Source organism: Brienomyrus brachyistius, chromosome 7 (assembly GCF_023856365.1).
Source record: "Brienomyrus brachyistius isolate T26 chromosome 7, BBRACH_0.4, whole genome shotgun sequence".
NCBI classification, from domain to species: Eukaryota; Metazoa; Chordata; class Actinopteri; order Osteoglossiformes; family Mormyridae; genus Brienomyrus; species Brienomyrus brachyistius.
In genome coordinates this window covers 29,711,435-29,738,649 of record NC_064539.1, presented here as the reverse complement: position 1 = coordinate 29,738,649, position 27,215 = coordinate 29,711,435, and the positions used below count along the sequence as shown (strand labels likewise).

General features: G+C 44.9%; 2 protein-coding genes across 57 annotated transcripts in view; both read left to right on the top strand.

The window, feature by feature from the left end:
• The window catches only part of LOC125745991 (calcium/calmodulin-dependent protein kinase type II subunit beta), a 60,540-nt gene extending 56,162 nt beyond the window's left edge, over positions 1 to 4,378 (top strand). For all 50 annotated transcript variants that reach the window (XM_049019409.1, XM_049019410.1, XM_049019413.1 and 47 more), the window contains one exon: positions 310 to 4,378. The gene's annotated coding sequence lies outside the window, so the exon portion shown is untranslated. The remainder of the gene's footprint in view (positions 1 to 309) is intronic.
• Positions 4,379 to 6,425: 2,047 nt separating this feature from the next.
• LOC125745988 (2-oxoglutarate dehydrogenase complex component E1-like) overlaps positions 6,426 to 27,215 on the top strand; it is a 25,188-nt gene continuing 4,398 nt past the window's right edge. Inside the window, exons 1-16 of one of the 7 annotated variants that reach the window (XM_049019405.1) lie at positions 6,426 to 7,097; positions 8,464 to 8,538; positions 9,875 to 10,245; positions 16,902 to 17,075; positions 17,336 to 17,420; positions 21,038 to 21,153; positions 21,450 to 21,604; positions 22,121 to 22,267; positions 22,463 to 22,553; positions 22,706 to 22,885; positions 24,075 to 24,203; positions 24,308 to 24,487; positions 25,811 to 25,963; positions 26,054 to 26,156; positions 26,440 to 26,568; positions 26,800 to 26,950. In XM_049019405.1, coding sequence (XP_048875362.1) covers positions 10,027 to 10,245; positions 16,902 to 17,075; positions 17,336 to 17,420; positions 21,038 to 21,153; positions 21,450 to 21,604; positions 22,121 to 22,267; positions 22,463 to 22,553; positions 22,706 to 22,885; positions 24,075 to 24,203; positions 24,308 to 24,487; positions 25,811 to 25,963; positions 26,054 to 26,156; positions 26,440 to 26,568; positions 26,800 to 26,950 — 2,012 coding nt within the window. In that variant the 5' untranslated portion in view covers positions 6,426 to 7,097; positions 8,464 to 8,538; positions 9,875 to 10,026. Of the gene's footprint in view, positions 7,098 to 7,157; positions 9,073 to 9,874; positions 10,246 to 16,901; positions 17,076 to 17,335; positions 17,421 to 21,037; positions 21,154 to 21,449; positions 21,605 to 22,120; positions 22,268 to 22,462; positions 22,554 to 22,705; positions 22,886 to 24,074; positions 24,204 to 24,307; positions 24,488 to 25,810; positions 25,964 to 26,053; positions 26,157 to 26,439; positions 26,569 to 26,799; positions 26,951 to 27,215 lie in introns of those variants that run through there. The other 6 variants (XM_049019400.1, XM_049019404.1, XM_049019403.1 and 3 more) reach the window with 6 other exon arrangements.

The window sequence follows — 27,215 nt, the reverse complement described above, 5'->3', positions numbered from 1 at the left end:
CCCCTCCCCAAGGCATCCATATATGAGCGTGAGATAGATTAGAATGAGGTCAGAGAAACGGAGGGACTGGGGACCACAGTTGTACCAGGGTGTCAGAATCACGTCAGGAAACATTTTCAGCTGCGTAAATTGAGATGTATCTCCTCAGAGACTAACTGATACTCTGTGGGGAAGATCTGCAGGAAATGAAGTCTTTTTAACAAGAAGTTGTTTTGTTATAGGAGGTTAGGAATCATTAATTGATGTGAAAAGAAAATGAGAACGTTCCAGAAGAGCGGCGGTACTGACGTGCGCACGCCTATCTTTCAGGGGAGACAGTAACGCCTGCCTGGTGAGAGGGAGAGAGGGATGGAAGGAGGGAATGGAGAACAAGTCCCGAGTTGGAGAGCTCTGAGCTGCCGGCACATAGCCCTCCCACTCTGGGCATCCGTGCTCACCCGCATGCAAGTCTCTTTTTACAAGTACCGCCACCTGCTGGGCTGCCCTCGCTACTGCACCTGCCTATCAGCGTCCAGTTCACGCATTCACCCCTCCCCCCAACCCTCCCCACCCAGGCGCCACCACCCCAGCCCTGACCTTGACCGCACCTCAGCTTTGACCCCCGCTGCCCCCCCACCCACCTGCCATGAGAGCTCCACACGCCAAGATGTCCCGTGGCAGTAGCTGCAGCTAAGCCTCTGGATGAGGGAAGAGACTTTTAATTAATGCTCCAGTATTATAATCCTCACGCTGTGTTTTTTTGTTGTCCTAACTCTTTGATCATCTTACACCAGGGATTTGTGTCGTAGCACACAGATACTCAAATTATAGTATGTAAAGTTTTAAACAAAACATTTATTGTTATTCTCATCATCGTCAACATCATTATTACTATTATTATGGCTATTATAGCGACTGTATATTTAATTGGTACAATTCATATTCTTGATGCCAGTGGTTTCTAGGAGTTTAAGACAATTTATTTAAATCATTTTTCTTTTTTCTCTTTTTAAGAACGCATGACTTTTCTAGTATTCACAGTGGCTGTTTTTTTATCGTGCTTGGTAAGAGAAACGTTGGCAGTTTTGGACACGCTTTTCTCAGCTTACGATGATCCTGCGCAGCCTGGCATTGGAAGTGAGAGCGGGTTTTATTTCTTCATTCGTTAGGTTTTTTTTGTTGTCGTTTGGAGGATGGGGGTTGCCTGAGAGGGAAGGGGAGCTGAGAGAGGCCTGTAGAAGCATAATCGTCACTTTCGTCAGCACTGGAGGTATCCGCCCTGCGTGCCGGGCTGCGATTGGCTGGCTCAGGTCGGCACTGCCTCCAGCCACGCCCCCTTTCCGAACCCCATTATGCAGTGTAAGGCGAGAGACCTGGAGGTTTGCCTCTGGTTCCCTCATTTGCTTGTGTCCTTTGCTCATCGTGTGCCGTGATGAATGCCACCATGTGCCCCCTCTGCAACAGCAGCGTGACGGCTGGCCTCCAGATCCTCTAGAACTTTCCTCCATGGTTCAGTGCTCCAGCCATGCCACTGCTCAGCCCCCACCTTGGCTTTTTTTTATTCCCAGCAGTCTCATTGTGTTTCATTGGGTTTGCATTCTGCTGTGTGTCCCGCATACAGTGCCCCCCCCCTCCCCCCCCCGAGGGTCTTTCTAGTAGCAGTGCGGCTGAGAGCGAGTCAGCCAGAGTGATACGACCCATAGCAGAGACCCCTGGAGTTCATAAGCTACCCACAGGTGTGACTCATTTCTGTCACGTTTAGTGTTTAGTGGGGTGGGGGGGGGGGTTGGTGGCATCTCAGCGATTGATGGCGAATAAAGACAAGTGTGTTCCCATGAAATGGGGGGGAATAGTGTGGCAGGATGCTGGCCTTTTTATTAATGAAGCCAGTGATGCTGCGTAGAGTCGCTGCGGACTGGAGTGTGTGGAGGAACCCGGTGGCAGGAGGAGCATCGGCATCATGTTGAGGTGGAATTTCCTGTCAGGCCGTTCCTTTGCAATGCAGGTTTTACGATTATCGTCATTGTCTTTATTTATTTTGTATATGCAGCTTGTGGATTTATTTTGTATTTACTTATTGGAAAATCGAAGACATGATTTTCCTAGTTTTTTTATGACATATTTTGAAATGGAGACTGTTTGGGTGCATTTTAATGTTACCGTTAACATTTTATCGTTGTTTGATGATGACTTAGCGAACTACAGCTTGGTAGCGTGATTCGGAGCTGCCGTCGCCCGCAGGTGTTTTTGACGTGGCGGTTAGCACATGCTAACGCGGTGCATCTGGGCAAGGTGGACGCTGAACGGCATAGAGGGTATTTATGCTCTCGCCCAAACCCTCAACCACTCCAGCTGCTGCGTACCAGCGGCGAACATGAAGCCGAAAGTGTTATGGCGCGTGTTTGGATTGAGCCGGCTCTTTGCCAATGCGCTGGTGTACGTTACGCTGTTGTGGGTAGTGCAGTGAGTAAGCTGTGACTCTAGGGGGCGCCATAGAGGGAGCATGGCACAAGAGCACCAAGACTCAACTTCATCCCACGATGCACTGCACAGTCCTCAGGTTTATATATTTATTTATTTTCCTTTCGACTTACATGTCTGTGTATGTTTGTACGCTTCTTTCCGTTTTTTGACTGCGCTGTGGGTGCGTGAGTCACAGCCCCTGTGACTTTGTAAACTCAAGCTTGTGTGAGTGATGAGGGTGGAGATGAGGACCCCCCCCCCCCCAACAGAAAGACAGTGAGCAGTGAGGTCCTGCGTTCACATTCATAAGCTCACAAAATAAACCCAAGAGGAGGGTCAGTCTGTTTGTCTTCTGGGTTATTTTTAAAAAACATATTTTATTCCATTATTACATAAAATGTGAAATCATGTTAGGAGTTTTGTGGACCCCCCATGTGTTTTGGTTTGGGGAAACAAAAGACGGACAAATCTCACGAATCCCCCCCCCCCTTCAAAAGGAGAGAAGAGGCAGCATGTTGCCGAAGTATGGTTCTTATGTTCTTATGTGTGTTTAGCATTGCAAATAATCATTTTAAATATTAACTTTTAAAAGATTATATATTGTAAAACTACAGTTATCTAGTGATATCATAAATGGCATTTATTTGCATGACTTTCAACTGGGACAAGTTTTGGTGTTTTGGAATTCCTTTAGTTGATTTTTTACTGAATGCTGGTAAACTATGAATCTATTTATCTATTTTCTGAGCTTTGTAAGTGCATAAAACTATTTTTGTCTCGAGGTTACAATTACCATGATGATGACAATGGTTATCATAATGAAGACGGACGTGTAATGACGATTGTACAGCATGCTTTTGTGCAGCGCCCACTGTCGTCAGAGCAGATCATGCTGGTGTGTGAAAACAGAACATTGCAAAGCAGCCAAATAGATCGGGGGAGATCTTTCCTAGTGCTTATCTTAGCCTTGGCCAGTGCTGGTGCATGTGGTGTTGACGTACTTCCCCAAGGTCTCCACTAGATGGCACAATTATCAAGAAGAGCACAAAACAATTGTTTGCAATTTTGTTTCCCCTGCAACCTACATAGTTTCATTTGGAGATTTTAAGGTCTCATGATAACACACATAGAATTAAATTACATATAAATATAAAGCCGTTGTAACTTTTACAGTAGCTTTAATGCTCAATTTTTTTTTTTTGTTGTTTGAAACTCAGATCATTTTGCATCTGAAGTACACTGAGATTATTGTGAATACAGAGTCTTCCTCTGGACAAGGTGCTGCCTCCTTGCCTAAGAGGCCTTGTCCCACACCATGGTGGAGATGACGAACGGTGGAAAGCAGTAACAGCTGCCCACGCAGGATTTACGTCACGGAGAGCTTATCATACCAGGAAGGCCAACGAGCAATAATAGTGAATTTTAACCAACTAGATGAAGCAAACAGAGAGAAAATGCGGAATCCGTGCGCATGAGGTTCACGTTATAGTACGAGGGAGTGACGCGGTTCAGCTCCACCCTCCATGGGGCCACAGGGCGAGGCTGTGCCCTTAGTCTCATGCCACCTGCGGTGTGCCCCATCGCATGCTCATGTGTGCCATCTCTACTTCCAGTGACGCTGATCCCCTGCTGCTCTGACAACAGTACGCTGACGACTATTTGTAGTGTGTCTTTAAATCTATTCCCTGATACTTTTTCCTTTCATTGAACTCTTATGATATATAGTTTCTCTTCACAGGAGCCTTTAAATTCTTCTTTATTGTTTTTTTTTCTTTTCTCAGCTGGGGTTTCTCTATATATAAGATTATGTGAATCCTGCTGTATATCTCTGATTCCACTGATTATGACTGCGTTGTTCTCCAGTGTGCGCTCTGTGTTCTCTAACCTAAGGAAATGTGTTAAGACGTTATCAATAAATTGACAACTTCAATACTAAGACACCACCACACAACCCCCTGCCCCCCACCCCCTGCTAATACCTGAGTTGCGTGTGTATACAGGTATGTTCTTTGAACCTACAGTAAGCTGCCTTCTTCCTGGTTTTGTTTTCCCTGGAGTTGTGCTGTGTTTTCACCTTTCACCTGGGCGTGGGCCGCCTTGAGTGACATAACATACAGAGAGCAGAGCTGCATGTTCCCCGTAGGGCTCATTCGACAACAAACATCGCTGTTGATGGATGAAAGGAAGGAGAAGCGAGCTAACAAAACACGCAGTGAACCTCCTAAACACGGGATGTGACACAGCAGGGGTGGGACCTGCACCCTGCAGGCAGCTGTGATTGGTGGTTCGTCACGTATGCAAATCCGGCTTGGGCGTTAAACTAACACAAACTTTTAGTTGGGCTCCATATCAGAAATTAATGAAGTTTCACCGTACGATACTGTGCAAAAGTCTTAAGCCACCGGAGTGTTAGAATGACCAGCTGAGAGCCTGACCTCCACATTACCCATGCAGCGTGGGAGAGGAAAAATTACAGGCCAAGTCAAAACAAGAGTTATGGCAAGTTGGACAAAAAGTTAGGAGGAATGTACTACAATGTAAACAAAATATTGATTTGTTTGCAGAACATTACATTCTTTCTTCTTTTTCATTTATTCTAAAGTCAATTTTTACCCTTACTGCCCAGAAAAATAGTTTAAAGTACTATTTTCTTTGGTTACCTAAGACATTTTGTCCAGTACTGTAGCTTCGTATTTTTAAACGTTATGGTAAGTATGTGTGTACATGTTTTGAGCTTGAGCAAGGCAGACGAAATATACAGACATATGGCTGCAGACTGCAAACATACGGGCGGTAGGTATGCTGACCACACTGGAGTGAATTCCTCAACGGGATAAAAACTCAGCGGTTGTGTTATGTCTCTTAACTGTTCTTTGTCGCTGTTTCAATCACTAAGTACCTGAGCATAACAGTGAACTAAAACCGCATTGGAAACCACTGTCACGACATGTACGCCCTAAAACATTTTAATTAACCTCTGATACGGAAGTACATAGTAGACCCCCATGTAATGTCACGCGGTATTCTCAGCTTTGGGTCACGTAATCCCTTTTCACTGGGTTTCATCAGATGTTCTTTTATTCTTGCACAAAAGCTGCGGTTTACTTCACATAACTTCCCAGTAGCAAATGTTTTCAATGCTATTTATTTTTAAGTGTTGTGTACTAAACGGCAACTTAAGTATTTCAGATAGTGGTTGTCCCGATGGGTCGCCAAAAAAATGCCAATGGTGTCAGATTGTATTAATTTATCCCCATAGGCCTATTCCCTACATGCTCAATTCACATTAGGAGTTAGTTTTCTTATTTGGAATGATAAATAATTTTTGTTGTTGTTGCTGGTTAATAAGAACGGAAGATAAAACATTGTATTTTATTTGTTAGTTTGCCCTTAACATATAGTGAGTTTCTGTTTTTGTCTCGCGGTTTACATGCGGTTTTTTATATTGCCAGAATATGAACCGTGACATTTTTTAAGGAATATCTCCTATGAAAACACTTCACGTAACACAATTAAATGGTCCGTCGCCGAAGCACTACAGAGGCGATGGTATTTGAAATAACGAAGTAGGAAAAAAACTCAAGCTCTCCTGTTAACACAGGCAATGGCAGCCTGTCGTGTGCATATATCTTTCGTCTACCTCACGTGCCGCTGTCTTCCCAGTTCCTTTCAATAAAACCCGTGACAAATGCAGAAGATGAAGGTTGGATCTTATTTTGCAAAAGCACATGTCAAATAAAACTGTATCGGCAGAGTTGCGTCACACATTAGCGAGGTTAAGTGAAAGATATTGGAATGCAGCTGCAAGGAACAGGCATTTAGATAAGAGACACAATTTTATGCCATGCTTCATTTCATAGTGTCAGTGTGTGTGTGTGTGTATGTATATATATGTATGTATGTATGTATATATATATATATATATATATATATATATATATATGCACACACACACACACGCATATATATGCATACACACTGTACTATGAATTATAATCTTATTTTACGTAACACCACAATTGTGTGTAAAGTTCTCCAGCGTATTTATTCAGTTCCCCAATGTTGACAAAGAGGCTCTTTTGCATGGTGTCGTCTTTCTGTAGCCAGTTCTGCTGCGGTTTTACACTGCCTTCATGGTTGACATGTTAGAAACAAGAACTGCTTTTTAAATGTGAATATTACAACAGATAAGTTTAACTTTTGTGTTACTTAAACTAATAACGTAATAAAACACTGCAATTCACGTTTCAACTTTTATTTTCACATAAACACAATGAAATTATGGCCCGATCTAAGAGGAAGGGCCAGGTGCATGGCGGATAGGACAAGCAGTAGGGGAATTACAAGGAACGTTCTAACCCCATAGTAATTACACTGGAACATATATGATTGCTGTTATACTGTGTGTAGTTTTAGGATTTCCCCTACAGCTCCATTACGCGTTATGCCGTTAAATCTCCCTGAATGGAGTTGCTGCACTCCTGCTTTGTGACGTCAGAGGGCTATGACGCAGCGCCACACAGTCCGTAACCAGTCCAGTTGCCGAGGACAACGCGCTTACTGCCAGGAAGCTGCTGTACATCCGAATTTACTAAACAGAGGGAAAGTATAAAAAATTTAAATCTTTTATATTTCATCACTTTCGGAGCAAAAAGGTAAGTATTTCTGTTCTTTGCCGTCATATGACGCGTAAGTGATTACCCGGGAATTATAGATTGTAGAGCTCCAGATGTACATCCTTTTAACGAAGTGGTAACCGGCTTATGCCTTCCGGTGGTTAGTTGCCGTCCCGGTAATATTATGTTTTGTGCAGTGGGTATCAGATGGGGGGCGTTGTCCTGGGTGTTGAGCGGACCCGGGATTCCCAGTGACAGTTGCCTACTTTAGGTTGCAGTACTGCCCTATTTCCTATAATTTTTTACAAGCCTCACCGACCCCGATTAGTGTATGGGCTTGCCGGTGAAAGAAAACACGGCAAACGTCTCCAAAGCTCTGCTCCTTTGCGTTTAATACGATACGAATACACACATATACTGGTGTATTTCTAATGGCACTTACCCGACAGCTGAAGGGCAGCGGTGTTCAGTTTCAATGGTGACGGGACGGTGCCGGAGAAGGTGATTTAACCGGTGAATTTAGAATATTCACGCTCTCTTTATGTATTCATTTATTTAATGAATGAACATAATATTTTTTTCTGCTTATTAATCAGCTAGCATGTTTCATAGTTTTCTGTCCAGACTGTCACCTAGTGCGAAAATTCATGCAATTCGATGGGGAAACTAGTTTGTGTAGAAATGGAAACTGCATGTGAAACCCCGGAATTCAGTACAGTGTTTAGCTTATAGTCAGTGTTCGCCCTTTTGTTTTTTATATTTAATATTCCGTTTTATAGTTAGCTTTCACTGAGGTTTACCACCCAGACAAACTTCGAACAACTACAAATGAGTGATCGGAGTGACATGCCGAAATTAAACCCGGACACGTATATTTTAGGCTAAAGGCTAAATTGTCGCCATGTCGACATGTTTTACTTAATACTGACAATTGCCATCGGCTTGATGGATTAGGGTGAAATGCAAGAAATGTTTACCCCTATATATTTGTGTTCCTGTTCCTGTTGCAAGACGTCCACTGTACGGGAATCAGAAATGAAACATAAATGTAATACTTTAAGTATCAATTTGTTTGTTTGCTCGTTGTGTAATATAGCTTTCCACGTATGACAAGTTCTCAGTTAATTTGGTGTGGTTGAATATTGCAAGAGCATCTAAATCAATTAAGATATGTTGCAAAAAAGTGCAACTATTTTTGAGCCGAGTATTGTAAGTCATTCGCGCCAAACTAGACATGTCTATTTATGTTAATTTGTCCCCCAGAGCTGAGTTTGAGATCCGTCGCTTTAGGGAGAATGGTTCCTTAGTAGGAACTACTTAGCCTGTCTTATTTGTGGACATTCTTATGTTTATCCCATGTTAAAGAATGGATGTGACATTTCCTTTTTACTACAACCTTTCGTAGGTGTAAGTGCAGAGTTGTAGTAAGAGGTGTAGTGTGCTTCAAGCTCTGTTTGTGGATTACTTCTCTGCTAGTAAGGTAGGACTCTGTTTGCTTTCTGTTTACTGTCTGTTGAAACTGTTGTTGTGTGTAGTTTCGGTCTCCCTGAAGGTGTTAATTAGGGGGCAGGGCTTACTGAGTTTAAATTGAAGGTGACTCCAGCTCAATACTCAGTGTGCTTCAAGCTCTGTTTGTGGATTACTTCTCTGCTAGTAAGGTAGGACTCTGTTTGCTTTCTGTTTACTGTCTGTTGAAACTGTTGTTGTGTGTAGTTTCGGTCTCCCTGAAGGTGTTAATTAGGGGGCAGGGCTTACTGAGTTTAAATTGAAGGTGACTCCAGCTCAATACTCAGTGTGCTTCAAGCTCTGTTTGTGGATTACTTCTCTGCTAGTAAGGTAGGACTCTGTTTGCTTTCTGTTTACTGTCTGTTGAAACTGTTGTTGTGTGTAGTTTCGGTCTCCCTGAAGGTGTTAATTAGGGGGCAGGGCTTACTGAGTTTAAATTGAAGGTGACTCCAGCTCAATACTCAGTGTGCTTCAAGCTCTGTTTGTGGATTACTTCTCTGCTAGTAAGGTAGGACTCTGTTTGCTTTCTGTTTACTGTCTGTTGAAACTGTTGTTGTGTGTAGTTTCGGTCTCCCTGAAGGTGTTAATTAGGGGGCAGGGCTTACTGAGTTTAAATTGAAGGGACAAAGGTAAACGGTCTAGTTGTTACTATTGCTTCTAAACCTTTCTCTCCTACTCTATCCTATCCTCTACTTCGCAATCTCTCACACCATCACTACAGACATGTGCCTTAGACGTATACCAGTACACTTATCTTTGAGACCTAGAATATCTCATCCAACATCCAGGCGCCGCACTCTCAGTAATCTGACTGCCCTCTTAGCAGTTACTGAGAAGCTACATGCTGCCAGATCGGCCAAACTGTCATCTGTCCTCATCCTTCTTGACCTATCAGTAGCATTTGACACGGTCAACCACAAAACTCTCCTATTCATCCTTAGGAGTCTTGGCATTGGTGGCCAAAGCACTTATGTAAGTCGCTCTGGCTAAGGGCGTCTGCCAAATCCTGTAAATGTAAATGTAAATGTAGTAAGCAGAATGGTGCTGGTTGGTCTAGCTGGATAATAAGTTGAGTTGTGGAACACATGCTCTGTAATATCGATTGGGAATGGATGCTTCACCAAGTAACCAGAAGAAAAGTATGTGTAAGGGCAGATTGTGCCTGGGGTGTCATTGCACCAACTTTTTGAAAGACTCTTAAGCAGGTTCTTTGTCTGAAGACCCAGGACCCCTGCTATTACAATCCTGTGCTTCCTGAATGACTCTTTTCTCATTGTCACTGTGGGTAACTGTTATCTTCTCTGTCACAGGCTGGTGGATATCAAGGAAAAAAAGCGGCAGAAGTGGGAAGAATCGATAGCGGAACACTGGAGAGAGACTGGTTTTGAAATTTCTTGAAGGGACCTCTTTGAAAGCGGCAGGATTGGCAGGAAGTGCGGCACTGGCTTGCTGACAGACTGCCATGCACCACATAAGGACTTGTGCCACGCGCCTGCGCCCCCTGATGGGCCCCCAGGCTGCCCGTTGCCCGTTACTGTGGGGCCTGGCGGCAAATCCCAGGCGAGGGGAGCGGCAGTATATGGCACCCATAGCTGCTGAGCGCTTCCTCAACCGGAGGAGCTCCAACTACATGGAGGAGATGTACTATGCCTGGCTGAAGGACCCCAAGAGTGTGCACAAGGTAAGGAGGTAGAGGAGGAGAAGGGGGTGGTGACTCTGGGAGCGGGGGGGGGGGATTAAAGGAAGATTAGGAAAATCCACATTTGACTGAAAGTTCTACCAGACTCGAACACTTCCACACATTGCATTGTTTGCTGCAGTATTTGCGTCAGGTTCCGATGCATTTGTTTGCACATATACCAGTTCTTTTCGGTTTACTCTGATCCCAAAGCAGCGCTGGGAGTGTCGCCCAAAATGTGCTCCAACCACAATGTGTTCCTCAAACACCCTTTCCATCTTCATGTTGTCATTGATTAATTAGGAACCTTTCCTTTTATAGCAGACCTTGTCCTGTCTCAGCAAAGCTTTCGTCCTCATTAACTACGATGAGATCGAAAGACTTGATTTGTTGAATTCTGTAATATGTGAACTGAAAGGAATCTTTATCAATACAGGCTGATTGATCAATACAGGCTGATTGATCAATATAGGCTGATGGTCCACTGTGCCACTAAGTTAAAAAAAAAAAGTTTTCCCGTAAGAGTACAAATTAGCTTGTCATGAAATGACATGAAGCATTTTGACGTTCATCCGTATTTGGATGTCTGGTGTAATAAATCGTGCCTCATCCTATTCAGAACCCCAGGCTTCCAGGAAGTACACTGCAAACTGCTTCCTCTATCTTATAGTGCAGGGGACCCCATTCAGATTAAGATCAAACATTGGAAAATCTCTCTTGGTTTCCAGGCCTTGTTCTGAATTAGGGTTTTCAGTAGGGCCAAGAAATTCAGTTTGGCTGCAGATCTGTGTCATTTTACAAAATATATAAATATATAACTGCTGTTCATTCATTCCTCTCTTACCCGCATGTCTAAATTTAATGTGGGGGTTGTTTGTGACTCGTGGTTTAGGCCCCTGTTCTCACACACACCTTGGAAGGGACTTTTGGGAAAGGTTCACTACTTTAGGGCGTCTCCTGAGGTCAAAGCTGCCTATGGGGTGGGTGTAACCGGTGCGGCCCACCCTCCAGGGAATGTTGCTGAAAAGGGAAACTTGTCAAGATAATGATAAGCTAACTAATTAATAATAAAAGTTACTAAATATTTTTATTGATTGTATGCAGCCGCATTTCATCTTAATACGCCATTTCAATGGGTTCAATATTAAGGTTGTAACAGTGCACGTGTTCGCTATGTACCATAAGGCGCATTTTCGGTTTGGTATGCACAATGAAATGAATGAATAGGCTACATTTATTGATATGAGTGGAACCTAAACTCACAAACAGATGTTTAATGCAGAAATATTATTGCTATTTATTATGGTTACAGATAACTGGCGCTAGCTAATCCAAAAAGGTCACACTGTAGACTGTGAGTGATCTGTGAATTGTTATTATTCTTCATAATAGTTGCATCTGAGTTGGTTCGTCCTGGGTCCTAATCCTCGAGAAGGGCTTATCTGAGTTGCTTTCCCACCGAAGGTCAGGAATCTGGTTCCTCTCTCTGAGTTTCTGGGCCTAGGAACTTTTTGGTTCCTGGTCACTTTTTTGTGTTACTTTCCCATCGCACAACAGGAACCGCGATCTTTATGCTAAATAAGCATAGGAGATGCAAATTTGGAGGCCCCTGTCTCGGAGGTCTTTCAGAGGCTCCTGTTTGGAAGAACTTTTCCTGCATCCTGAGGGAGTCAGGGGACTTTGAGCCAAAATGAGCGATTTTCCGGAACTCCATTGCAGAAGCGACTGTGCGGAGCTGTGGCAGTAAGGTTGTTGGTGTCTGACGTGGCGACAATCCCTAAACCCAGTGGTGGTTACCAGCGGTAAAGGGAGCTATCAGGCTGAAGAAAGAGGCCTTCTGAGCTTGGTTAGCTTGTGGGACTCCTGAGGCAGCTGATGGGTAAGGCTCTGGGGGTGAATGAGATTGGCCTGTGTTCCAGGACACATTGGAGGTGATACCAGAAAGGGAGGTCTGGGCATCCCTGCTTAGACTGCTGTCCCTGTGACCCCACCCCGGATGGATGGATGATGGGACACAGCATTTTTTAATATTTAATTTTTTATAGCCCATGATATGTTTATAATTTATTATTACATTTGATCAGCGGATCAATCTTTCAGTTTCTCCAGCATAAAAAACGATGCACCATCATCCCAAGAACTTCAATGCGAGTTCCTGCGGTGAGAATGTGACCGATGTTCCTGGTTCCTGGAAATTTTGTGCTTCTGGTTGCCGTAAGAGGCTCTGTTTCAGATGTTAATGATTCATGATTATGGGAAGAGCACGTATCCCAGTGGAAGAATGGGGTCAGCGGCCACTGAAGGGGACCTTCGAAATGGAAAAAGAAAAAAAACAACCAAAATATTTACAGTGTGAAAATATACAGCTCGGTGGCACCAAGTCCTTCACTCATTTCCTAATAGTTCTCCCTGAAATCACTTCCGCAAAGCCAATGCAGTCATGCGCTGCACGCAGTATGTAGTATAGACATGCGGCAAGCATGCGAAACTTAGAAATCATTATTATGGCACCTACAACTTTTTGCTGTTTTTGCTGGAAAAAATCCTAAAGACCGTGTCAGGGAGGAAAACAAAGGTCGTTATCAAAACAGGTTTGCCCTCCCCTCCCCCCCCGAATGCCGATGCAGTCACATGCCACACACAGTATGTGTTACGGAGGTGCAGCAAGCCGCCAGCGATGGGTATGGATTGGGCTATGAACTGGGTATGGATGTGCCTCAAGCAGGAGGTCCGGCATATGTCGTGCTCTGCTATTTCACTGCACACACTGTTGTATGTGCAGTTTCTGCACACTGCGGTATGTGCAGTTTCTGCACACTGCAGATGAGTGTCCGTAGACTAAAGCGATCCCTCATCGCACTGTATTTGACATAATTTGTTCTACTAAGCAGTTAATTGTAAAATTCATTTTTTATTTATTGTTTTCTTTTCTGAATTCAACCCCCCAAAGTCCAGCGGTATTATTCTTATTAATTATTCTTATTAATAAATATAAACTGCACAAGCACTCCTGCTGGAGGAATGGGCATTTCAAGGAGAAGCCTCTGTCTTTGTCGTGGTGTTTTGACATTCCCTGTTAGTTTTTCACTGGACTGGTGTTCTGGGATCAGTATGTACGACTGAGGAGGTGTGATAGAACAGCTCCACCCAAGACTGTGTTTCGGGTTGATAACTTAACTGCATGTTAGTGTGTTTTGCCCCAGGGCCAAGCTGTCTCTGCCCTGATCCTGATCTGAGGTTTTGTCTACTGAGAGTAAAGACATTCCAAGTCCTGGGCTAATGGCTGCAAGTGAGAAAGGGAAGGAATCAGTCAGCCATAATCTGCCCTGAACTCTTTCCAGTCCGTTACAAGTTTGAGGGCCGTAGTTTTTGCAGCACAATGTTCAACAACCTGTAAACAGCACTTACATCTCTGTTCAGTCTCCCGTAAACAGCAGTGCTGGTTCCAAATGCTTCAAAAGCAGATGGTTTGAATTTCGACTACGTTCTGTTTTATTTAGTGCCCTTCCCAACAAAGCTCTCTCAAAGCATTTTACAAAACTTGCAAATAATTATGGCCACCAACAACCCGTTTTTTGCTTAAGTTGAGCGGGAAAAAATGTTGTAGTGCATGTCAGAGAGGAAACCAAACACCTGAGGTTGTTCTCAAAGCAAGGTCACCCTCCCCCAAACGCAGATACAGTCATGCGTCACTTAGCCGTGTTACTGTCAGCGACGAACTGCATATGCAACGGTGGTCCCAAAAGATTATAATCCAGCTACAAATTTCCTATCGCCTAGTAACATTGTAGCGTGACACATTACTCACGTGTTTGTGGTGTTGCTGGTGTAAACAAACCTACGGCACTGTCAGTCGTGTAAAAGTATAGTTCATACAATTATGTATAGTACATAATACTTCATAATGACAATAAACACGTTATTGGTTTATATATTGGTTATACTTTACTTTTTATCGTTATTTAGGCTGTATACCATGTAGCCTAGGTATGTAATAGGTTATACTATCTAGGTTTGCGTAAGTATACTCTACGATGTTCTCACAATGACGAAATTGCCTAACGATGCATTTCTCAGAAGGTCCCCCTGTCGTTAAGCAACGCATGACTAATATTGTACTAGTCATAAATCGAGCTGCCTGTGCCTGAAAAGGGCTGCAGAGGAACTGGCTCGGATGAGACCCAAACATCCATGACAGCCCGGTCTATCCACAGCACACCCCCATCCCGCCCCCAAGCATGGGAACCGCTCAGCCGAAATCCCATAACGCCCTAATTCTCTGTGTTACGCAGAATGATGGTTTCACCTGTCTATGAAGCTGGATACTCATCTGGAGAAGGTCAGGCAGCCAAAAAAAACTGCCCTCTCTATAGCATAAGAAGAAGAAGAAGGTCATTAAGTACTTTGGGTCACTGGATGTCAGTAGGTATGATCATGGACTTCAGCCAGGAAGTTGGTCGTTGAAGCATAGAGGTTCACCTGCTGCTATGCTGTTGTGTAACGATATTAATTCAATCTCGTCTGTCAACATTCATTCATTATGTTAGCTGTACACTGGATAGTGCGACTTCACTATGATTGCAGTGGGTTATCTTACTGTAAGCATATAAGTGAAACTCTCCGTAGTTTAGGTACAAAGTGGCTTTTGCAGTGTTATGTGAGTCCCCTCAAGCCACTTCAGCCCCCATTAATCACTGGAGGTGATTTGGCTGAAGTCCAAGCATTTATCCCATTGGGGAAGAGTGACCCGAGGACTGGAGGGCGTCTCAGCGTGGAGGGAGGCCGTACTCTCTCCGTACTCGCTCAGGCCAGCTACATGAAGGTTATACCAGCTGATTATTTGCTACAAGGGGCTACGCTCGTCCTTGACCTTAAGGCTTCCACCTCTTCCACGCTTGAACCTTAGAGCTGCACTTGAACTTCAAGCTGTGTGTTCAAATTAGAGCACGTGCCTGGGTCTGCTTCCCATCATTCTACAGGCTGATCGTTCCCGATGTTCTCCCGCGTCACATGCTGACGCTGTCATACCTGCGTTGCATGCTGTGGTCACAGGACAGTCTGTGTTGATCTTGCAGCCAGTGAATAATTTCCTTTGACCTGACCTTGATCTAGTGAGTAAGAGAGTCGGGGAAACAAACAGGCCAGGTCACGGTATGCTTGTCACTCTCTGGCTTTGCCGGAGCTTTCGTTTTGATTACGTAATGTAAGGTTTCTGACTATGAAAACCACAAAGCTGTGATTCAGACTCGTACTCACTGGTTCATAAGCAGAGGTGGAGATTTCAGGTCCAGAAAGTAAACGTCCAAACCAGGATTTTGTTTCAACCAACCAGTTGAGCATAAAGAGTCATAAGTCACAGAGGACTCAACTGGTTGGTTGAAACAAAATCCTGGTCTGGATTTGTACTCTCCACCCTGAAATCTCCACCTCTGCTTATAAGACAAATAAAAAATTTCTCAGCTTTCCAGGTAGTTAATCCTGTCATATTCATGGGTGAGTTAAGCTCATCTCGGGCCCACTTCTGGGATGATGTATGCTCTGTCCAGCATTGACCACAAAAACGAGAACGGAAAAGGGAGCGTCTACAAAGACATACGGGGCAGTGACACGTATCGAGTAACAGGCTGTTATCTCGTTGGAAGTTCTCTATGTGCTTTGAGGTGACGAGGTTCCTATGAGACACTGTGAACGTTCTAATCTCAGCACCTCTGAGATCGGCAGTCATGTGCACCTGAGGCTTAGCTAGGTGCAGGCAAACATAATGCAAAATTGCAGGTTCCTGAGATGCACGTGTGCCCCTGACTCTCCCTCACGCACGCACCCGAACCAACACTATCACCCCCACCCCTACTGGAATTGTCCCTAATGTTGACAAAGCTAGAAGTAACCGGATGTGCTGGGACACCCCGTCCCTGCCATTACAAATAGTGATGTCACATTTCATTGGGAAATCCCCTCTCCACACACTCACGTCACCTCACACACCCCCTATCGCAGTTGTACCAGCCATATCAGCGCACGGAGATGACCGCAGATACAGCTTTATCAAAAATGCAGAGTCAGCCAATCATTAACGGTGCCCAGCCCAACCCACTGCACCCTGTCTCTTTACAAACGGAAAAGATAGAACAAGTTAGGTGTCCTGTGAACAGTTTATTATACTTCAGCCAATATTTATCTGATAAAAAAAAATTTGGACTTTGCTGTGGTAGGGCAGAGATGACATGTGGATCTTGCTTTGGATGTGGAATTGTCTGTGCTGCCTGTGTTTGAGATATGCCTTTAAATATGCAGATGATAATTTGAAGATTGCTGACACAGCAATGATGCCGATTTAGTGAATAGCCTCGAACAGAGGTTTCAACCGGTGCACCATGACAGCCTGGAGATCCTTGGAAATGAATGGCAAACTGCCAGATTGTTGATTGTTTTGTTACTTATGTGATTGGGGGTCCCTTGGTCTGCTCGAGTTTCATTTCAGGCTGCCTCGTTGCAGAAAGGCAGGTTGATAGGCAGTCTGTCTCATTTCTGCTCCAGTTTGGAACTCAGGCTATATGTTGTACCTCTGATCTGATCTAAGTAGATGGTGATCTCTCATGTGCACCATGCATCAGACTGACATGACAGACTGACGGATTGACAATCTCTCCATTTTCCAGTCATGGGACGTCTTCTTCCGAAAGGCAAACGCTGGATCTCCCCCAGGTACAGCTTACCACACCTCTTCTCCCATGCGGGTGGCACACAGCCAGGCACTGGTAGGGGCACAGCCCAACATGGAGAAGCTGATGGAGGACCATTTGGCTGTACAGTCCCTCATCCGTGGCTACCAGGTTAGTCTGGTGTCTCAATGCCCAACATGAATGTATAAAGTAAACAGTTTTATTTCCATACATATATAGACTTTATCTGTATATTCGTCATTGTTAAGTTAGTATAACAGACAAATAAAACAATACCCACTGAAGACTGGAACCCATTTTGTCATTGATAAACACCCTCGTTAGATAGACGCTGGGTCACAGCTGTGCCATTTGGTGTGTTCCTCTGCCGGTGTGCTGTCACACAATGACCATTGTTGCTTCGTTTACAGGTGAGAGGACATCACATAGCCAAACTGGACCCTCTGGGCATCAGTTCCAGTGATGCTCCAGGAACCGTTGGGTTCCATCGAGTCGGTGAGGGTCATTACAGCTGTTATATTTCTGAACTCTGTGTCTGTTCAATGCTGCTACCTGCCCTCTTTTCCGTCGCCTACCTCTGTCTTCACTCTCTGCCCCAGATTCTGAGTCTCTTCCTTTTATATTTTATTTGTTCTTCTTGCCGGTTGGTGGATCTTTATTCAGTTGGACCCTGTGGGAATTACGGACGCTGATATGGAGTCAGGCTCACTGACATAATCACATCTCCGGATAAACTTGGTGAGGGCAGTTACTGCATGAAACTCGTTGGGGAGCGGTGGGCAGGTTTCCATGGCTACAGGGCAGACTCTCTGCTCATTGTATCACCCATTCCAAAAACCTCCATCATCTGCTTCCTTTGCATGCGTGCCCTAACCTTCCCATATTTCCCTGCATGGATATTAGTTAAAATATCAGTGATATTCCTTAAAAATCAATCTTGTCCAATATGTAAACTTTATTAATATTGAAAGCCAACAGCACCAGAGCTAAAGACACTAAACTACAAAAACAATGTAGAACATGGCATTGGGCAATCAGCCATTTTTCCATAATGGTTCATTCACCACTTAGACAAGGTCTCAAAGTGCCAGTCCAGGACATGTTTAAATTGCATTATGAAATCTGGCCCTCAGATCGATCATTCGGTGTCCGTAGAATAAAAAAACCATCATTCCGCTAATCTGCACCAGTACGTTTTATTCTCAGCAACTATAAGAGTTAATATGCACCTATCTGTGTAGGATCAACCGCAAAATATGTATCTGTAAGCCCAGCAGCACAAAGATGTGAGCGGTCAGCCATGATCTTCCCCACCTTCTTCTTCATCCTGGATGAGATCCTTGAGTTGTCACAGGAAATACAAGCATTGCAAGGCCTTCTTCATAACTGCAGTGCTGTGTCTGTCCCATCCAAGATCCTGCTGAACCATAGTGCCCCTAAACCAAACTAAAACTGAAATCAAAACTAAATTATGAACAGTAAACATAATAATTAAAAAACTCAGTAAAAATACATATAAATAAAAACAGACTATCCGTTTTTTTGTACCTGCTCATCCAAATCAGGGTTGGGGGGGGTCCAGAGCCTGTCCCAGAGGCTATGGGAGCAAGGTAGGGAACAACCCAGGATGGGGGGAAAGTAATGGTGAGTTGCACAACATCACATTTTGCTTAGTATGCAAAATACATGAAAAGAAAACTGTTCTTCACGTTGAAATATCTGCCATAAAATGGTGAGTACCAGAACATTACGCTGTACAGCAACCCTTGGACACAACACATGAATGCGTTCCAATGGGCTTTGGACCGTGCAGTCTAATTTTTAACAAACTGGTCCCAGTGGTGGCCAGATCTGAAGAAATGGAGAAGCTCCTGAGGGGTGGGGATGCCCCTCCTCTCTGTTTTGTTAATACGACACAGATGATCATGAGCCCGGCTGTCTGTTTATCTTCAGGGGAATGCAGAGCGGCCCAGTAGACGTCACACTGCTTAATCTCTTCCGTTCCCAGGTTCTCCAGAAAGTCTGTGTTCTATCGCTTTGTTGTTGAACTATATATTCTTGCATAGTGTACAATCTGTGCCCTGCGATGGGCTGGCCCCCCATCCTGGGTTGTTCCCTGCCTCCTGCCCATTGCTTCCGGGATAGGCTCCGGACCCCCCGCGACCCAGTAGGATAAGCAGTTTGGAAAATGGATGGTGGATGTACAATCTGATTAGATGTTTTCTGGAGAGACGAGTTCTGAAATCTCTGGTTTATCTTGTGATTGTGAGAATGGAGGAATGGAGCATCTCAGAACTTCACCTTCTTATACAGGGTTGTCAGCTGTACTTAATGTTTGGGTTCTAGAACATCGTGACTGTTTCTCAGAAGTCATTGCTCATCCTGTAATGATAATGTAGCATATTAATTACTTAAACATGTAAAAATGCAATATTTTCTATCACATAAAGTGTGTGGGTCTAGCTCTGCAGCTTCAGGTCAGATGGTTGTTTTTTCTCTCCTCCCTTGGTATCCTTTGCAGATCGTGTTGCCAACATGGGCCCTGGTCTTTGGGCTGTCCCTGCGCATTTCATTCTCTGACCTCTCACAGGGAGACATGGGGAGGCAGTGATCTTAAGCTTTCACAGAGTGGGGGGCGCGAGTCGCCCCTGAAACCCTTCCCATATTAACAAAAGGCTTTGGGTTTTTAACTCTAATCCGTCTCTGCACTGCCACTCAGGACTTTGGTGTTAGAGTAGGTATCTTAATTTCTGAGTCTTTCCCACTGCTTTAACCACATTGGAGTCGTTGCACGTTGGCTGTTAGCCCGGTTATTGTGCAGTGTTTTGTTTTTTGCTCTTCATAAGGTGGTTTTCGTCATAAACATCCTTTCCCCCAGCACTGACGTGCAGCAGATGACTACCATGCAGGGTATTTTTCACATGCAATTTGTCCTGTAAATAAAGAGGCCACTGCTCGTGGTTTAGGTTCCTGTAATGAATAACTTCACTTTCCGATCAGGACCAGCAGGACTGCCCGCTGCGGCTGTTACCAACTAAATCTGAAGAATGCTGGTTTATTATAGGACTCATAGGCTACATCCCAATTTTTTTTTTCAATGGGTCCCTCGCTCCCTCCCTCAATGACTTGCTGTCTAACAGTTCATGAAGCTGACAAGGGAAGGAGTGAGTGAGTGAGTGAGTGAGTGAGTGAGATAGCATAGACAAAAAGTGGAATTGGGACACACTTGCATCCTCGATGACTTACCATGCTTCGCCTGTATGCATGGAGTCATCACTGAAGTATAAGTTTTATGCCTTTATGCCTGGGGTGTCACCAAAGGTGAATTTCTCTTACATGATGCGTACACTTCACTAGCCTTCCACATGCCCCCGGTGAAGGGGTGTTTTGAGTGAAAATCAGCCTTTGCTGACTTGTTCCTTAAGGTGTTGGGACAACACTTCAGCAAATGTAATTTGGAAAAACTTCCAGGGTGAAGGGAAGGTAGCGAGAAGCAGTGGTCCAAATAAGGGTTTTAATATGTAACTATAGACGTTGTAGAGCTGCAATGAGCTCCTTATGTGTGTAATAAGATACCAAGGAGTTACCAGCTTGGAGCAGAATTTAGTTGCCTTTTCCCTGTCAAATCCCACTATTTGCTCATTTTCATTGCATCCAGATGAACCGCCCTTGATTCAGCTGATGATGACAGTAGCACCACTGAAACCACACTGAACACCCTTTATTGAAAATGCAAAAAAAAAGCTTTGTATCACCCCCAAGCCTGTCACTTCTTACTGACTCATCTCTCGCCCCCCTTTGCACTGCTGCGTTTGCCTTACGGCTCATTCTCTGCCGGTGCCTTGGTATTCATTTCTAACATAACATGAATGCACCATTGACGCATTTATCTATATCTGTATCTCATCAGGAACGTAGTTTTGATGTCCTGTAACCAACCTGCTCCACATTCCCTAGTGCTTGTTTATTGTGTTTTTTCTTTGTCTTCCTTGGTGCTCTGCTGCACCACTCTGTCTCTGGTCTATGTTGCTCTGCCCCCTTTGCCCCCCATAACCTCCAGCGTTTCTCTTCCCCACCCTATTTTTGCTTTACACCCTCCCTCACCTATCCAGGATTCTACAGGCTGGAGGAGGCCGATCTGGACAAGATGTTCCGACTCCCCACCACCACCTTCATTGGGGGCAACGAGAGTGTCCTGCCCCTGAGGGAAATCATTCGTCGCCTCGAGGTCCGCCAGCCCCCCACCTCCCCCCACACACAAACAATAAATGTATTGGGTCTGGAACAGGCAACCTTAGTCACACAACACTAAATGTCATTTAAAGCCAGTTCCAGTTAACTATGTGCACGAAGGGGTCATGACATTAATCCCTTCTTGTAAAAGTCACACAACTGGCATAGGGACAGAAAACTAGGGTGAGGGAGGAGTCGGTAGAATAGTGGGCGGAGCTTGCATACTCGCTCACTGCCGTCAGGCACCAGAACAGCAGTATGTAGCTCATATGTAATTCCCCTCCCGTCTAGATGGCATACTGCCAGCATATTGGTGTGGAGTTCATGTTCATCAATGACCTGGAGCAGTGCCAGTGGATCCGGCAGAAGTTTGAGAAGCCTGGTGTGATGCAGTTCACGCTGGAGGAGAAGAGAACCCTACTGGCCCGGATGATCCGGTCCACTAGGTCAGCGCTGCTCTCCTCCTATCCACCCACCCACCACCTCCAGGCCCCTGACGGCACAGTCAGTTAGCCAACACCTCCTTATGCTTCTTTAAACTGTATCTTCATCGCGCTTTTAAGCAGCTCAGAAGTGTAGCTTCTTTCGTGGTATTGATGCTAGGGTCTGGCTGCATGGTGTTCTAGAACCCAAACATCTCAATCTGGTCATATCAACTTTTAATATTTTTAAAAATAATTCAAGGACATCGAGGGAACTGTGTTGGCAAAGATGTTGGATAAAAATCGGAACTGAATAGTTATGTGCAGGTTCTAACTAAAAGCCCCCTAGTGGTGGAATGCTCTGGGCTGGGGGAGTTGGTTGTTAAGCCTATAGAACACAGCTTCACAAAATGAGGCATCCAGTACTAACTAGTTGTCAGCGATGGTGGTCTCCTTGCTGCCTCCGCCAATGCTTGGCCGTTCCTCATGCTCGGACTCCAAACCTGAGAGTTTGCTTGGCTCTCTGTCATCGCGTGGCAGGTTTGAAGAGTTCCTACAGAGGAAGTGGTCCTCAGAGAAGCGATTTGGGCTGGAGGGCTGCGAGTCGCTCATCCCCGCCCTCAAGACCATCATCGACAAGTCGAGCCAGAACGGTGTGGAGAGTGTTATCATAGGCATGTCACACAGGTACACGTACTGTGGTGGCCATTTTGGCTGTCATCGTTTTGGTCTCAGGCCAAAACCAAAAGATTAAGTTAAATTATATCTATTCATTAATTGAATCTTAATTAAGCTCAGTATGGAGAATTTCAGATTCTCATACAGTTCATGCTGTTACATTTCTACATTCAAAGTATGTAAATATTCCCCATCTGTGCTTAGAGGTCGTCTCAATGTCTTGGCCAATGTCATCCGCAAGGAACTGGAGCAGATCTTCTGTCAGTTTGACTCCAAACTGGAAGCTGCAGATGAGGTGGGATAGTGGGACCCTTCCAACACATCTAACCTGGGGATGTGGCTCCACCTTCTCTTTACACATTTGTCCCACTTGGAGCAGATTCCTTGTGGTAGGTAGCCCATATTCCTTATTGAAATGAGGTTTTCTCTTTTCCTGCGTCTTGCCAGGGTTCAGGAGATGTGAAATACCACCTGGGAATGTACCATCGCACCATCAACCGGGCAACGGACCGCTACGTCACGTTGTCCTTGATGGCCAACCCCTCGCACCTGGAAGCCGTAGACTCTGTGGTGCAGGGCAAGACCAAAGCTGAGCAGTTCTACTGTGGGGACACTGACGGAAAGCGGGTAACAGTCCCAGTGACGACCGTGCCACGTTCTTCCACGACATCCCTGACGGGCTCCACTCTCACCTTAACTCCTCGCAGATTACTGTGCATGTTATTTGCTCATTCCATATTGGGAGAAAATAGCAGAAAGGTAGCATAACAGACAATATGTAGTCAGTGGCCACTTTATTGGCTACACCTAGCTGGTACTTTTCGTGTTTACACTTGTGGACTTCCTGTTAATTTTAACCAAGTCTAGCCATTATCCCTTGACCTCAAAGGATTTTTTTTTCAGCCATTGAACTACCACCAACGTTCTGATTTTGCAGAATTCGATGTGTTCCTTGGTCAACAAGGGAGGGGCTTGTGTTTCACTTCTTTAACCAATCACGGTCTTCATCTTATGACATCACCGCATTAATTAAAACCAGTGTTTTCTGTTAAGCAGTAAGTTGCACAGATATCTACAATACCTGTCTTATTCTGTTTGCCTTTTGTTAAGATAAATATAGACAAAATATAGGGACGTGTTTACCTGCAAGGACTGAATGGAACAATGTATGGGCGAGTCTTCATTTCAGGATGATAATAGTAGTAAAATAAAAATAACAAACAACTAATAACACGTCATGAAACAACAAGCTTGTGATCACAGGTGCATTCCCCTGCTGAGCCACACTGTTCCTGGCATGATGACTGGATGACGGGAAGCCAAGAGTTTGAAAATGAAAAAGAAAGGCGGTGATGTCATATGATGAAGAATGTGATTGGTTATCGAAAGTGAAACGCAAAGGACACATCGAACTCGGCAAAACCAGGATGTCCAAACTACTGCAATATGTTAATATTGTAAACTAATGACATTGTAGTGTGTGAAGACCCCAGGAGGGCGTCAGGTATGCTGGAACCATCAAAAAAATAATGAAGATGTTTGTTCTAATGCATAGCCACACAGTAACTGTGCGCTATTCAGTCGCAGCCACACGATTGGCTGTTTGCTCTAATAAACCAGGATAACTAATAGACTGGCCATTGAGTATAAGTGGAACAAACAACGAAGGGTTTGTTCAAACGTTCAGCTGTGAATCAGTACATATATCTGTCAGTTCTTGGACCCGATTGTCGGAAAGCTGTGGAATAGCGAGTCTGGCATGAAAGAGGCATGAGGAAGTGTGGTGCAGCTGTGCTGACAAGCATCTGCGTCGCAGGTGATGCCCGTCCTGCTGCATGGCGATGCTGCCTTCGCTGGGCAGGGCATCGTGTACGAAACATTCCACCTGAGCGACTTGCCTTCCTACACCACACATGGCACCGTGCACGTCGTCGTCAACAACCAGGTCAGTTGCATTCCAAATTAATTCCCAGAAGTAAATTAATTACGAGTTACTACAAATGCCCTTGTGTCACCTTTTGTTCTAACATTCCAAATCCACACCTTCAGATTGGTTTCACAACAGACCCCCGCATGGCGCGGTCCTCCCCCTATCCCACTGACGTGGCCCGCGTGGTCAACGCGCCCATCTTCCACGTCAATGCCGACGATCCCGAGGCCGTCATGTATGTGTGCAATGTAGCGGCTGAATGGCGTGCGACCTTCCACAAGGACGTGGTCGTGGACCTGGTAGGCCTCCGCCTCTTTTGGGCATGATATATGTGTTACCTACAACCAATCAAAGGTTTGGTTACGCCAAGCCGTCTACAGTGGATGGTGGTAGTGCTGCCTCACATGACCTGGCCGTCAGACATGAACTCAGTATAAATGGTTTTTGGTGGAGTTTGACCAGAGAGTGAAGGGAAAGTGACCCAGAGTGCTCAGCATATACCGTATGTGGGACCTCCTTCAGGACCGCTGGAAAAGCCCCCCAGGGGGCCGCCTCATGAGAGTGGCATAGAGGAGAAAGTGGGGTCATGCAGTCTATAAAGTAATTGGGTTTAAGGGTCTTGCTCAAGGGTCCAAGGGTGACATCGCTCTGCCGACCCAGGGATTTGAACTGGCAACCTTCTGAGTCCCAAACCACAGAACTGCCTCTCCCCCCCAAATAAATATTTTTTTAGTCAGTGCATAATTCCATATATGTTATTTTATAGTTTTCATGTCTTTATAATTATTCGAAAATGTAGAGAATGGTACAAATGAACTGTTCTATGGGTACGTGTGTCCAAACTTTTGATGGTATTTATTTTTATTTTTTGAGAAATTTTAGTCATTTAATCATGCTCCTAGAACCAACTAATTATTCTGAGTCTTACTAGTTCCTTTCAGTCCCACTAGAAGAGACGTATAGCTGACATTTAAGGTTACTGTAAATGTGACATTGCTAAATCTGTCATTTACGTGTCTTTTCCTGGCTCCAAGTGGTTGTGAGGTTATGAAAGTACGAGGGAAGTGGCAGTGTCACATGTCACATGCTGTTAGAACTCTACGCAATAGGCCTATTTCCGTTGGTCCTTAAAAAGTCCAATAATCTGAATTTTAGGCCTTAAAATACGAATTTGACAGGTTTACAGCTCTTACCCACGGTTTCGGTTATTCATTGGAATCACTGGACTTTAATAAAGTTACCTGCAGAAACCCTGCGTATGGTAGGAAATATCGCTGCTTTCACTACTGCATTAAGGCAAATGCAGAGTAAGGCTAAAGTTTACTGTGTTGTGGGTTAGGGTTATATTACATTGTGGGGACCGAATGTACCTCACAGTGTGACAAAAACCTGTTTTTTTGACACTGTGGGGACCATTTTTCAGGTCAAAGATCTGTGAATGCTATCAAAAAACTAAAAATGTCTTGTATTTTCTTTGGTTACTTATGGTTAAGGTTAGAGCTGGGTGAGGGTTAAGGTTGTCATGTTGGGATTAACGTTTCCCCCATAGAAATGAAGGGAGAGTCCCCACAAAGATATAATTACAAACCTGTGTGTGTGTGTGTGTGTGTGTGTGTCCTCAGGTGTGCTACCGACGGAATGGCCACAATGAGATGGACGAGCCCATGTTCACACAGCCTCTGATGTACAAGAAGATCCAAAAGCAGAAAGGGGTCCTTCAGAAGTATACAGAGAAGCTGATTACGGAAGGCATCGTTACCAGGCAGGAGTACGAGGTAACATCATCCACTCCAGAGTGTGGTAGGGTGGGGAGAGGCAGAGGGGAGATGGAGGGAGCTAAGACAGTGTGTGTGGATCTCCTCCAGGAGGAGGTGGCAAAGTATGACAAAATCTGCGAGGACGCATACACTCGCTCCAAGGATGAGAAGATCCTCAACATCAAACACTGGCTGGACTCCCCCTGGCCGGGTGAGTTATGAATGACCCGGTATGGGTGAGCGGTTCTGATTTCGGTTACCACTGCCAGCCTTCCAGAGGATGATTTAGGGATGAGCTCATAACAGGTGTAGACATTAGAAGTTTTTTAAACAAATTCCAAACTTGTACCTCTGGCCCTGCAAATATTTATGCTTCCATTATTTGAATGAAGTAATTATGTAGTCTTGAGGTCTTGAGTCTGAAGGTTGTGGCATGACCTTGGAGGACTGATCTGTCCCGGTGTCTCTCTCCTCCTTTACGGATGCATGTACAGGCTTCTTCACTCTGGACGGCCAGCCAAAGAGTATGACCTGCCCGTCCACGGGCCTGAAAGAGGAGGAGCTGGTCCATATTGGCCAGGTGGCCTCTTCTGTGCCTGTGGAAAATTTCACTATCCACGCAGGTGTGTGATGCCATGCATTCTTTACCAGACACAGAGCACACACTCACGTGCATTTTTTACCAATGACAGAGGTGTGGTGACAGGAGTACATATGAGCGCCCGGATTCCAGAATATGACACGCCTAAGGATGTCTGGAGTGCCTTTCACACACACGTGCATGTGTGTGGACACGCCTCGCCATTCACACAGGGCAGCTCCTCACTCCTGCTTCTCGCCTGCTTGTGACTCAGGACTGACACGCGTCCTGAGTAGCCGGGGAGCCATGATCCAGCGGCACACGGTGGACTGGGCCCTGGCCGAATACATGGCCTTCGGCTCGCTGCTCCAGGAAGGCATCCACGTGCGCCTCAGTGGCCAGGACGTCGAGAGGGGCACCTTCAGGTTCGCAGTGAAGGCCCAGCCCGTCCACCCGCAGCAATGGACAAACTGTAATCTCTGTGCAGTTCTTTGTTACTCTGATTGACTCTTAGCACATTATTCATGATATTAATTTAAAGTTGGAAATAGTTTTTTTAGCATGTTTCCTAAATTTCCTTCTGGATAAATAAAGGTTCTCCATCCATCCATCCAGCCACCTATCTACCTATCTATGTTACCTTGTGCTTAAATAAAGGTGATGTTTTTGCCCAGCTGACCTGCTCCCTTC